The sequence below is a fragment of the Rana temporaria genome, chromosome 4 (genome assembly GCF_905171775.1).
Source record: "Rana temporaria chromosome 4, aRanTem1.1, whole genome shotgun sequence".
NCBI classification, from domain to species: Eukaryota; Metazoa; Chordata; class Amphibia; order Anura; family Ranidae; genus Rana; species Rana temporaria.
Window position 1 is genome coordinate 241,222,682 of NC_053492.1, and position 14,541 is coordinate 241,237,222.

General features: G+C 42.4%; 1 protein-coding gene across 1 annotated transcript in view; it reads left to right on the forward strand.

The window, feature by feature from the left end:
* The window catches only part of ORC3 (origin recognition complex subunit 3), a 147,101-nt gene extending 133,862 nt beyond the window's left edge, over window positions 1–13,239 (forward strand). The window contains exon 21 of the mRNA XM_040350080.1: window positions 13,037–13,239. Within this exon, the coding sequence (XP_040206014.1) occupies window positions 13,037–13,142 (106 nt within the window). The 3' untranslated portion in view covers window positions 13,143–13,239. The remainder of the gene's footprint in view (window positions 1–13,036) is intronic.
* The last annotated feature ends 1,302 nt before the right edge of the window (window positions 13,240–14,541 follow it).

A 14,541-nucleotide genomic window follows, 5' to 3' on the forward strand; every position in this document is an offset into this window, starting at 1 on the left:
AGCTGTCGCAGATATTCCACATAGACAAAGTAGACAGGGACAGGTTTCTCCGTTTCCTCTGCCCTACCTGGACACAGTCGACAGAGGACCCACTAGTGGCGATAGCGGGTGGGACGGGAGGAGAGGGACCACTGACGGACCGCAATACACTGTTGTACCACTACAGATAGGTGTGGAGCGTGACCTCGGACAAGCTCCGTATCACGTCTCCACATGGCTACACCCCTTTATGGCATAACACAGCCCTGCCCGAGTTTAATCTAATCCAAGACAGTGAGGTGTGGAGCTCTAAGGGGATATACTACCTGACTCATGTCACCCAGGATGGGAAACTGAAGTCCTTTGATAGCCTTAAAATTGAATTTGATCTGCCGGACCATATGTTCTTCTTCAGGTATGTCCAACTACGCCACGCCTTCCGCACCCAATATCCCCTGGATGATCTCTCTTTAGCTGACAATCCACTAATGGCAGCAATTAAATACCCTGACCCTAAGAAGCTGATCTCCTAATTTCACACCATGCTAACACTCCCGAAGGCGACTACGTCGGCCTATGCCCTAGAATCAAGATGGAAGGGGAGGTGGGTTTACTGGAGGACGATGAGTGGAGCTACCTAAAATAAATATATATATAAATGGCAGCCAACACCACAAAATTAGATTAATTTTGCAGACAAACTAAACAGAAAACAAAAGTGTAACGCTAAAAATATATGTGAAGAAATAAGAAAGACTACATGAGTGAGTCTTATAAACATGTGGCGAAAACACCGAAAGTGCTCAAAAAGTCCACAAATAATAACATACCGTATTTATGGGCGTATACCGCGCACTTTTTCCCCTTAAAATAAGGGGAAAATCGTGGGTGCGCGATATACGCCGATACCCGCTTCCCGCGCTCAGTTTGAATGCCTGCGCCGACATATACCGAGTGCAGTACACTCGGCTACATTTGGCCAGGCTCGGCTTCGCTCGTGCTCACGCATAAACGTCACAAAGCGTGAGCACGAGCGAAGCCGAGCCTGGCCGAATGTAACTGAGTGTACTGCACTCGGTATATGTCGGCGGAGGCGTTCAAACTGAGCGCGGGAAGCGGCGATTCGACGGTGAGACAGCGCGGGAGGACACCACCGAAGCCGCAGACGGACGCCGGACCCGACGAGGCCGTCGATGGACGCCGCGCAAGACACCAAAACTGTAAGTACTAAAATGTTTTTTTACAGGAATTGCGGGTCCACATTAGGGGTGCGCGCTATACGCCAGAGCGCGCAATACCCCGATAAATACGGTAAATGGATAAAGTCTGTGAAAAAATCTAAAAATTTCCAACTAAACGTGACTTTGTGTTGAAAGTTTGCTAGTAGATCCACCACCAGATAATATAGATGGGAGGCTTACCGGAGGGATCAGACCCAAGTAAGCATATACTTATTAGGTCAAACAGGCTTATGGGATACCGGTGTCCCGATTCCAAGGCAACTCAAATGATGGACAGATGAAAAAAATCCTTTGGTTCCATATTGCCTATGCATTCCTATCGATGGAAAACCAGCCAATGATGACAGTAGGCACTTCCAATAACAAATGATCCAAAGGCTCAGAGTATAAGGAGTAAAAAAAGAGAAACGAGGGTGCACATAGTGTGAATCCGTATAAAACTTTTACTTGGCAGTAAAGAATAATATTTACACTCACATTTCAGTCGAATATAGTAAGCATTAAAACAATTGAGCAGTAGGGTCAGCGTGGGACTACTTGTGTGCACCCTCGTTTCTCTTTTTTTACTCCTTATACTCTGAGCCTTTGGATCATTTGTTATTGGAAGTGCCTACTGTCGTCATTGGCTGGTTTTCCATCGATTGGTTCCATATTGCCTATGCATTAGAATTCCTAAGGATTTTATTCATCTGTCCATCATTTGAGTTGCCTTGGAATCGGGACACCGGTATCCCATAAGCCTGTTTGACCTAAAAAGTATATGCTTACTTGGGTCTGATCCCTCCGGTAAGCCTCCCATCCATATTATCTGGTGGTGGATCTACTAGCAAACTTTCAACACAAAGTCACGTTTAGTTGGAAATTTTTAGATTTTTTCACAGACTTTATCCATTTATGTTATTATTAATGGACTTTTTGAGCACTTTCGGTGTTTATGCCACATGTTTATAAAACTCACTCATGTAGTCTTTCTTATTTCTTCACATATATTTTTAGCGCTACACTTTTGTTTTCTGTTCATTGGAGAATATGACTTTGCCCCAGTCCTCAGCAGTCCATTCACCATATTTTCTGCAGAAGATCAATCTGTCCCTGATGTTTTTGTTTTGAGAGAAGTGGCTTCTTTGCTGCCCTTCTTGACACCAGGCCATCTTCCAAAAGTCTTTGCCTCACTGTGCATGCAGATGCACTCACACCTGCCTGCTGCCATTCCTGAGCAAGCTCTGCACTGGTGGCACTCCGATCCCACAGCTGAATCCTCTTAAGGAGACGGTCCTGGCACTTGCTGGACTTTTTTGGGCACCCTGAAGCCTTCTTCACAAATGCAGTGGAAATTTTTTTTATGGGATTAAGTTAATTTTCATGGCAAAGAGGAACTTTGCAATTAATTGCAATTCGTCTGATCACTCTTCATAACATTCTGTATATGCAATTTCCCATCTCAAAAACTGAGGCAACAGACTTTGTGAAAATTAGTATTTGTGTCATTCCCAAAACTTTTGGCCATGGCTGCACCTTTTAGTCTTGAATTCCTTCAAAATAGCCTTCTGATATGTGAATATGCCTAGACACCGTTGTGCTATATGTCTGCAGTGTGAATCTAAGGCACTGCTGGTCTCAGGAGATTTGGAATGAGATTTAGGGCTTTTTCATACCAGGATGTGTACGCTTTTTTGCACGGTCCCACATGTCAAGTTGTAGGCCAGACCTTTACTTTTGTTGGGTTGCCCTATGTTTGTGAAATGCACAAAAGGGTGCTACCACGATTTTTAAAATTGCACCTCACCAAAACGTATGGTACTGCAGTTCCATGTGTTTTTGTGGGCGTGATCGTGCGCGCATTTGCTAGATGCCAGGGGGGTGCTTTAAGGAATTAATGGATGGTTTCAAGGAGCATAATACTATGACACTTGAGCAAAAATGAGCTGCATGGTCAAGGTGCCAATGCCACTAAAAGGCCAGATTCCAATTGCCTGACAGCACCTTGACATGCCTCATAGTTTCTGGCACACTGTAATCTGGAGTGATGAGACCAAAACAGAGCTTTATGGTTACAACCATAAGCACTATGTTTGAAGAGGAGTTAACAAGGCCTATAGCAGCAAGAATACCATCCCCACTGTGAAGCATTGTGGTGGCTGCACAAAAGCTGCACACTGGATGCTATTGGAATTTCCAGCATGACAATGACCCTAAGCACAAGGGAAAATTGACCCCCTGGTGGTTACAGCAGAAAAAGGTGAAGGATCTGGAATTACCATCAGTCTCCTGACCTTAATATCATCGAGCCACTCTGGGGAGATATTTTAAACATGCAGTTTATTCAAGACAACCAAAGTCTTTGCATGACCTGGAGGCATTGTGCCAAGAAGAATGGGCGGCTATACCACCTGCAAGAATTCTGGGCGGCATAGAGAACTATTAGCTGTCATTGATGCTAAAGGGGGCAATATGCAGTATTGACCACTTCCACACCAGGCCAATTCTGGCATTTCTCTCCTACATGTAAAAAATAATTTTTTATTTTTTTCCAAAATAATTACTCTTAACCCCCAAACATTTTATATATATATATATATATATATATATATATATATATTAGCAGAGACCCTATCGAATAAAATGACGATTGTTGCAGTTTATGTCACAGGGTATTTGTGTAGCAATTTTTCAAACTAAGTTTTTTTTTTTTTTTTTTCCCAAAAGAAAATACTTTCACGAATAAAAAAAAAACACAATATTTACCCCAATTTTGCATAATGTGAAAGATGATGTTAGGTAAATGGATACCTGTTTAACCAGTTCAACACTTTCACCCCCTTCCTTCCCAGACCAATTTTCAGCTTTCAGCGCTCTCGCAATTTTAATGACAATTGCGCGGTCATGCTATGCAATACCCAAATTAAATTTTTATCATTTTGTTCACACAAATAGAGCTTTCTTTTTGGTGGTATTTATTCACGACAGAAATTTGGAAAAATATATATTTTCTTTCTATTTTAAAAGAAATCCAGTAAAATTTAATTATGTCATAAATTTAAGCCAAAATGTATTCTGCTACATGTCTTTGGTAAAAAAAAATCCCATTAAGTGTATAATAATTGGTTTGTGTGATCACGGACAGATGTACGCAGATGATCATGTATAGATGTGCACAGGTATTCATGAACATATGTGTGCAGATGATCATTGGGACATGTAATTTTACTGTTACATATGTGGGGGGCAGGTGTTTTTACTGTGTGGGGATGTCTTTTGGGGAATTGCTGTGTTTACATTGTGTGGGGACACTGGCCGGCTGCAGCGATCCGCTCTCCTCTCTGACAACTTCCATGTGAGGAGAGCCAATCACCTAGCTCTCTATTTACATCACATGACAGCTGTGAATGGACACAGCCATCATGTGATCAGGAGGGCCAATCACAGAGCCCTCCTGCGGATCGAAGATCCGCTGTGTCCAGGTGACACGAGCGCATCAGGATTGAATCAGAATCGCAACGCTGCACGGGCGCGAGATCCCTCTCCTTCTGAGGGACGTGTATGTGCAGTGGCCAGGTGGGAAGTGGTTAAAATTGCACACTTGTGGAATGGCGCCATACTTCTGTACCTAAAATTCTCCATAGGCTACACTTTACAATTTTTTATAGGTTACCAGTTTAGAGTTACAGGGGAGGTCTTGTGCTAGAATTACATATGCAAGCACAACCTAGGTATGCTTCCACTTCTGCGTGGGACTACGAGGGGACTGGGTGCTTTAAATTATTATTTTTATTTATTTTCTACACTGTCCCTATAACAAAAATTTCATCACTTTTCTTCCTATCACAAGAAATGTAATCATCCCTTGTAATAGGAATAAGGCATAACAGGTCCTCTTTATGGAGACATCCGAGTTCAATGAGACCCCTGATATCGTCTCTACCCTTCAAAGCATGAGAGTTGCAGGCACTGTGGACTGTTCACAACAGAAGCACTGAAACTGTTCAAGTCATTCATTTCCCATCTCCCCCTCACCTCCCATTAGTGACATGGCAGCTTTTCAGCCTCCCAATTTGTAATGTTAACACAGAGCAGGTGTTGTGGGCTGATAAGAAAGGGCCTTGAGTGACTTTAGTGTTTCTATTTTGAACCTTGAGGACAAATTGACACTCATTTACTGCTTGTTGAGAAATACTTATAAATGCTTGCATGTTCATAGCCTGGCCAGAAATACATTTTTAATCAGGAAAACTGTGCAGAAAGTAATGCTGACATGCTAAGTGTTCCATATAAACAAGATTTCCATTTGCCATAATTAGTGATAGATGTCCAAATGCTCTCCACAGTTCACTGCGCATCATTTACCTTTCCAAATAAGACCACTTGTTTAAAAGTGAAACTTGGAGCCATTTTGGGACACATGTATGAGACTGCCTGCAGGTAGCTTTAGCAGTCTTGAGGGTGCCCATAAGAACCCCAAAACACTTTATTCTGCTAATAACTTAACCACTTCCCGACCTCCTCATGTACATTTACGTCGGCAGAATGGCACGGACAGGCACAATCACGTACCTGTACGTGCCTGCCTAGACGTGGGTGGGGGGTCCGATCGGGACCCCCCTGGTACATGCGGAGGTCGGGTCCGCTCGGGGAGGGATCCGGGACGACGGCGCGGCTATTTGTTTATAGCCGCTCCGTCGCGATCGCTCCCCGGAGCTGAAGAACGGGGAGAGCCGTGTGTAAACACGGCTTCCCCGTGCTTCACTGTGGCGGCGCATCGATCGAGTGATCCCTTTTATTAGGGAGACTCGATCGATGATATCAGTCCTACAGCCACACCCCCCTACACTAGTAAACACATACACAGTGATCCCTAAATGTTACAGCGCCCCCTGTGTTTAACTCCCAAACTGCAACTGTCATTTTCACAATAAACAATGCAATTTAAATGCATTTTTTGCTGTGAAAATGACAATGGTCCCAAAAATGTGTCAAAATTGTCCGAAGTGTCCGCCATAATGTCACAGTCACGAAAAAAATCGCTGATCGCCGCCATTACTAGTAAAAAAAATAAAAATGCAAAAAAACTATCCCCTATTTTGTAAACGCTATAAATTTTGCGCAAACCAACCGATAAACGATTATTGCGATTGTTTTTTACCAAAAATAGGTAGAAGAATACGTATCGGCCTAAACTGAGGGAAAAAAAATGTTATATATGTTTTTGGGGGATATTTATTACAGCAAAAAGTAAAAAATATAGCATTTTTTTCAAAATTGTCGCTCTATTTTTGTTTATAGCGCAAAAAATAAAAACCGCAGAGGTGATCAAATACCACCAAAAGAAAGCTCTATTTGTGGGGAAAAAAGGACGCCAATTTTGTTTGGGAGCCACGTCGCACAACCGCGCAATTGTCTGTTAAAGCGACGCAGTCCCGAACTGTAAAAACCCCTTGGGTCTTTAGCCAGCATATTGGTCCGGGGCTTAAGTGGTTAAAAATCCCTTTTTACAGCTTTTGAAGAAAAACTAATTTGGGTTTTAAATGTAATTTTCATGTTGATGTAAATAACCTTTCAAGTGTTGATGTTTTAAAACCCTGTTTCTGTGTGTGTGTGTATGTGCAAATATCTTATTCAAATTGTGTATAGTGAATTGTTAGGGGGTAGCAGCAAATATACTATGAGATGTAAACATACAGTGAGGGGAAAAAAGTATTCGATCCCCTGCTGATTTTGTACGTTTGCCCACTGATAAAGAAAAATTACCAGTCTATAATTTTAATGGTAGGTTTATTTTAACAGTGAGAGACAGAATAACAAGAAAAATATCCAGAAAAACGCATTTCAGAAAAGTTATAAATTGATTTGCATTTTAATTAGTGAGTCAATCTCTCTCGGTCTAGGGCTCCATGCAAGTTCTAATTTCGATCAATGATCATGAGAACGGTGAGGAATCAGCCCAGAACTACACAGGAGAATCTTGTCAATGATCTCAAGGCAGCTGGGACCATAGTCACTAAGAAAACAACTGGCAACAAACTATGCCGGGAAGGATTGAAATCCTGCAGCGCGGGCAAGGTCCCCCTGCTCAAAAAAGCACATGTACAGGCCCGTCTGAACTTTGCTAATGAACATCTGAATGATTCAGAGGAGAACTGGGTGGAAGTTTTGTGGTCCGATGAGACCAAAATCAAGCTCTTTAGCATTAACTCAACTGTTTGGAGGAGCGGTAATGATGCATATGACCCTAAGAACACCATCCACACCGTCAAACATGGAGGTGAAAACATTATGATTTGGGGTGTTTTTCTGGTAAGGGGACAGGACAACTTCACTGCATCGAAGGAACAATGGGCAGGGCCATGTACTGTCAAATCTCGGGTGAGAACTTCCTTCTCTCAGCCAGGGCATTGAAAGTGGGCCATGGAAGGGTATTCCAGCATGATAATGACCCAAAACACATGGCCAAGCCAACAAAGGAGTGGCTCAAGAAGAAGCACATTAAGGTCCTGGAGTGGCCCAGCCAGTCTCCACACCTTAATCCCATAGAAAATATGTGGGGGGAGCTAAAGGTTCGAGTTACCAAATGTCAGCCTCAAAACCTTAATGGCTTGGAGAGGATCTGCAAAGAGGAGTGTCACAAAATCCCTGTGTGTAAACCTGGTGGCCAATTACAAGAAATGTCTGACCTCTGTGACTACCAACAAGAGTTTTGCCACCAAGTACATGTTTTGCGAAGGGGTCAAATACTTATTTCACTCATTAAAATGCAAATCAATTTGTAACTTTTTGAAATTTAGTTTTTCTGGATTTTTTTGTTGTTGTTCTGTCTTTCACTGTTAAAATAAACCTACAATTAAAATTATAGACTTATCGTTTTTTTGTGGGCAAACGTACAAAATCCACAGGGGATCAAATACTTTTTCCCCTAGTAATAGTAATAAACACATGTTGCGCTAACCCCACCATGAATAAAAAACATAAACTCTATTCAAGTGATAAACAGTCCATAAGTGCAATCCAAAGATAAAGTTCAAGCTAAAGAGAAAACAAGGTTGTCTTTGGGAAATAGACGTATGAGTGCTGTCAGCATTGCTGCAGAGGTTGAAGGGGTGGGGGGTCAGCCTGTCAGTGCTCAGACCATACGCCGCACACTACATCAAATTGGTCTGCATGGCTGTTGTCCCAGAAGGAAGCCTCTTCTGAACATAATGCACAAGAAAGCCCACAAACATTTTGCTGAAGACAAGCAGACTAAGGACATGGAGTACTGGAACTATGTCCTGTGGTCTGATGAGACCAAGATTAACTTATTTGGTTTAGATGGTGTCAAGCGTGTGTGGCTGCAACCAGGTGAGGAGTACAAATACAAGTGTGTCTTGCCTGCAGTCAAGCATGGTGGTGGGAGTGTCATGCTCTGGGGCTGCATGAGTGCTGCAGGCACTGGGGAGCTACAGTTCATTGAGGAAACCATGAATGCCAACATGTACTGTGACATACTGAAGCAGAGCATGATTCCCTCCCTTCGGAGACTGGGCCACAGGGCGTAACTTCCAACATAACAACCGAAAACGCACCTCCAAGGCGACCACTGCCTTGCTAAAGAAGCTGAGTGTAAAGGTGATGGACTGGCCAAACATGTCTCCAGACCTAAACCCTATTGAGCATCTGTGTGGCATCCTCAAATGGAAGGTGGAGGAGTGCAAGGTCTCTATCATCCACCAGCTCTGTGATATCGTCATGGAGGAGTGGAAGAGGACTCCAATGGCAACCTGTGAAGCTCTGGTGAACTCCATGCCCAAGAGGGTTAAGGCAGTGCTGGAAAACACTTTGCTCCCAATTTGGAAATTTTCACTTAGGGGTGTACTCACTTTTGTTGCCAGCAGTTTAGACATTAATGGCTGTGTGTTTTTTTTTTTTTTCTTTCGTCTTTAATTCCCCCCAAGTCCTAACCCCCCTCCCCCTACCTCCCTTCGGTTCTATCGGTCAGTGTTTAGGTTTAATTTCTCTGTTTATACCTAGTGTGGGAGATTAGCTCGTGAGGATCACCTTTTCTGAATGACAGTCCGCAAGCAGGCACTTTCTTTTTAAGTCTGGTGGGTGCCAGGTTTTATTAAAAGGTTTGCAGGTTAAAAAAATAAAGAACACAATCAATTAAATCCTTGCCGTCCGGCGCTAACTAAACAAATAGTCTCCTCTCTATAGAGTGCAGGGCTGGCCCCCGTCACCCACAAAACATGCAGTAAAGCAAACCTCTTTTTAATCCAACATTCAGCGCTCCCCTCACTCAGGTCCCTTCCTGAGTCTCAAGCCAGAGCCCTGTTGTGCTCTCTTCCTGGTCTTTTAAAGTCCAGCTGATTGTGGACTCCAGTGGACATCCGGACCGGAACCCTAGCCAGGCCCAGAGGCTGTAAAACCCGGACCGGATTCCGGTTCACTCTCTCATAATAGAACGTATGCGAGGTGAAATGTACCTATGATCATGTATCGCACCTCGCATACCGTCACACTAGGTATCACCTGTCTATTTCTATCATTGCCTGTGTGAGTTTTTCTGACGTTTTGAAAGCTTTCCATTTCTCCCAGACTGTTCTGCTTCTAGTCTCACCTCCCATTTCTCCTCGTCCCAGATATTCCATTTCTGATATATAATCAACTCGGTGTATCCATTCTTTTATGGATGGCCTCTGTGGGTGTAGCCAGTTTTTTGGGATTAAGCCCTTTGCTGCATTCAGCAACACCGGAACCAAAGTCGATCCGTACCGTTTTTTTGACTTATCCGTTCCGTGGAACAAACAGGTCAAGGGATTTCGTGGGATCTTTTCGCCTGTAATTTCTTCTATATTTTCTAGGACTTCTTTCCAGTACTCTTGTATTCTCAGGCAGTCCCACCAAACATGCATTGTAGTTCCTACTTGATTACATTCCCTCCAACACAGCCCAGAGTTATTTGGGTAAATTTTATTCATTCTCTCCAGTGAACCATACATCTATAATTTGTCTCAATTGTGGTAATGTCAGTAGCATAGTTGAAAACTGCACCTATCATTTATGAGTCCTCTAGGTTTTTCCCAATGTCTTGTCCCCACTTTTCTACGCATGTCAGTGTTCCCTGCGTCTCTAAGTCTGTTAATATCCCATATAGTACCGCAATTCCATGTTTTAATGGTTTTCCGATGGAGCATAATTTTTCTATTGAGTTTAATGTTTTATTATCTCTTATCGGCTGTGGTAAGGTGCTCACAAAATGTTTTAATTGAAAGTATTCCCAATCACTAAAATGTTGAACCCCTTCCTGTGTTTGAAGATCGTTTCTTGACCTTATTTTCCCTTGTGTAACCACTTCCCCTAATCTTTTAGTACCCAAATACTTTCCCATTCTTGTCTTGTTGCCTGGTGAAAAAAAATTGTGCCTGCTAATGGGATTAATGGGGAATTATATTCCCACTTTTCCCACCTATATAGTGTGTCCCATATTTTAAATACATTCTTCGTTATGCTGTGTATGTCCGTGCCCATTTTTCTAAATTTAGGTGGAATCCAGACATTCTTATTTAATTGTGTCAAACTTTTTGTGTCTTCCATCTGTGCCCACATCTTTTTAGTGTATAATTTTTCCATTCAGCTAACCTTGCTAAAATTACGGCCTGGTAATATCTTTTTTTTTTTTTTACGACTTAGAATAGTATAGTTTACTCTGGCCTTTTTACCCTGCCAAATATATTTCAAGATTATAGTTTTTATCATCTTGAAAAAGCTTTGTGGAATTCTTATAGGGAGCATTTGGAACTTGTAAATTATTTTCAGTAAAATCATCATTTTAAATGCATTGATCCTACCTACCCAGGAGATCGGTCTCTTTGCTAGATTTTTCAGATCTTGTTTTATTTCATTGACTAATGGGATATAATTGGCCACGTATAGTTTTTCTACTCTAGGTGTGATCTTTTTTCCTAAGTATGTTGATGTTTTTTTTTCCCAAATAAATGGAAATTCTTTCTGTAAATCTTTTTTCTTCTCCCACTATCACCCCCCTATACCCGGATTGCTCCGTATCCTGGCCAGTAATGGTTCCAACGATATTACATACAAGAGGGGCGAGAGCGGACATCCCTGTCTGGTTCCGTTCATCATTTCAAACTCAGACGACACACTCCCATTGACCCTCACCCTTGCCGTCGGGTAATTATATATGTTTTCCACCCATTTCATGTATCTAGTATAGTTCGCAAAGTTTCCATCATAAACCCACCGTCAACTCTGTCAAAAGCTTTTTCAGCATCCATTAATGGCTGTGTGTTGAGTTATTTTGGAAAACGGAGGGTAGGGACCCCACCGAGTATGTTGAGAAGTGGCTGCTGAAAGGTATTTGGGAAGAAGGCATTTACGGCCATTTACGCGGTGGAGAGGGCTCACAGGGTTCCCATGCGGCCCCTTCCTCCGGGGGCGTCCCCCGCGACCCATCTTGGTGCGCATGTTACATTACAGAGACAGGGAGATTATTCTTGGTCTGGCCAGAGAAAAACAGAATGTGCAGTTTAATGGAGCCTGCATCTCCTTTTATCCTGATTTTTCATCTGAAGTGCAGAAACGTCGTGCCCGATTCACGGAAGTCGAGAAAAGGCTGCAGAAGTTGCAAGCGCCCTATGCAATGTTGTACCCGGCACGCCTCCGCATTATTGCGAGGGGCCAAGCTCACTTTTTTGAACACGCTGCAGATGCATCGGCCTGGTTGGATGCAAATGACCATGCCTTTCGCCCACCAAGGAGGCAGGTGGTTGAAGAGGACTGAACTACTCTGGGTCCCTGAGTGTGCCAGGCTTTTTTGAAGGGCTGGTTGGCCCCCGGCTGGAGGGCTGCCTCATCTGCTCACATTGTTTTGCAACAACTCACAGCTCGGCCGGGAGCACAAGTCGATTTTTTGTTTGCTCTCTGTCCCCCAACGGAGAGAGGGTGCAAAGGAAGGCAATGTTACACATGAGCTTAATGTGTTACGAGTTGTTCATAGTTGCCTTCCGATGGCGGTTGTGATGCCAGCAGGAGATGGGACCGGTTGTCCCAGTGTCCTTCCAGATGTTCGATCCCTTTTACCCTGTTTACACCTGTGGGCCCTTGGTGCACTGACAGTACCTGGGGCACTAGATCACCGGCTGGTGGTCTCTTTTAAGACCGCACCTTCAGGGATTGCTCATGTTAAAATTTGAGTTTTAGTGCGCTCTGAGGTTCTAACAGTTTGGAGTGTTTTCTACAGTACAGTACAAGACTTGCAGCACCTTCACGTTCTGTCTCTATGGGCGTTGCCTCATCTGTGGACTGCCCACCAGGGGATGGGAGGAGGGGGGGAGTGGTATGCACTGAATTGGAATGTATCATCCTTTCCATGCAGGATTTTGTGTCTATTATGGCGAGAGGGCTGAATGTACTTAATGTGGTGTCCTGGAATGTTAGGGGGCATGGTGATCCTCCTTAAACGCACAATGGTCTCCACGTCCATGGAGTTATTTTGAGGGCAAATTTACACTGTTATTATACAAGCTGTACACTCACTACTTTACATTGTAGCAAAGTGTCATTTCTTCAGTTGTGTCACATGAAAATATATAATAAAATATTTACAAAAATGTGAGGGGCGTACTTACTTTTGTGAGCTACTTTATAGTATTTTACTTTTTTTTTATCACAAATATTCCGATTTTGTGTAGGCATATAAATCCTCACATAGCCCTGGAAGTTGTTATTGCCAAGTTAATCAATAAAGAGTTTACTCTACAATTCTACTCGGTCATATAAGGTATTATAAAAATATAAAAAAGATTCCTTAACCAATTTTTTTCCAGCGCTCGTTTTATCAGGGCAGTGTCTGAGTTGGAACTCCTAGGCTTCGTAAAGCCCTCGAAACAGAAGACAGATCATGTGGCACGTTTGACATGGGGTGGATGTTAACGTCCAAGGGTTGTATCATTTTTCTTGAAAATAAAGATTATTTGCATTCTGTTGTTTTGCTCTGGAACCACATGCCAAATAAAATGTATTAACATTGTGCTGTTGTGATGGTTATTGTTGGCATAATGCTCAATACTAATTTAAATGGTTATGCATTCCCAATTTTTATAACTTCTATTAAACAGTATATGCAGTATACTTTAATAGCAGCTGCTGTGCAATTCATTTTCTCAGAATTGGCATGTTTTATTTTTGGCATTAGAGTAGAAAAGCTGACCGCTTTTTTTGCTTGTAATATACATGTATCACACCAAGAAATTCACTTATACCATTTCAGGTTTTTTGTTTTTTTATTTATGTATGGTCCGCTGTAGAACTGTGCTTTGCTGTGTCATCACAAGATGTGCTTTGTGAATATCAAAACAGGTAAGGGTGGAGTCACTACACTAAACTGGTGTCTGTCATAGATTTTATTCCAGCTAGCCATACCCAGCTTTAAAATCGCAGTGTTTTACCGCGATTTTAACGCTCCGCTATAGGTGTATCCAGTGTAAAAGGGGACTAATGAAGAAACATCATTGGCTGTCCTAGCTTCATTCAGCAAGAGCCCACAGCGTAGCACTCGCCGCATGTCACTGGAGAGCACATTGAACACATTTTTTAAGTGGTCAGAAACTTATAAATAACTCATGAAAGAATAAAGTTATGTTAAAACCAAGCACACCATTGTTTTTCTTGTGAAATTCCCAATAAGTTTGATGTGTCACATGACCCTCTTCCTATTGGAAAAAACAAAAGTTGGATTCAAAATGGCCGCCATGGTCACCACCCATCTTGAAAAGTTTCCCCTCTCACATATACTAATGTGCCACAAACAGGAAGTTAATATCACCAACCATTCCCATTTTATTAAGGTGTATCCATATAAATGGCCCACCCTGTATTTTATTTTCAACCTGTGTTGCTTCTCCACGCTGCTGCTCACTTGCAGCCACTTCCTGTCCACATGCATAACCCTTAGATATAGCTGCATAGTATTTCTCAGAATGTGTTTCCTGCTGGTGATACAACAGTGATCCATGTAATTTGTGTTCAAACAGTCACTTGTACTCCCCATTAGAAGTTCCAAGCAAAAAAAGGTGGATCCACAGTATTAACGCCATAGCGCTAAGGTATTTCGGAGATCGAGATCTGTCTTTTTATAAGGACACTGTCATGATCATTTATTTACGTGACTGGTAATGCGTCACAGATTCTGCCTTCTTCTGATTGAGGGAATCTTTCTGATGAACAACAAAATAAAAACAAGAGGGCGCAAAGGCCTAGTGCATTAACAAATGAAAATGTATTTAAAAAAAAGAAATGCAAAAATGTACAAACTAGCTAAAAGTGTTGAATA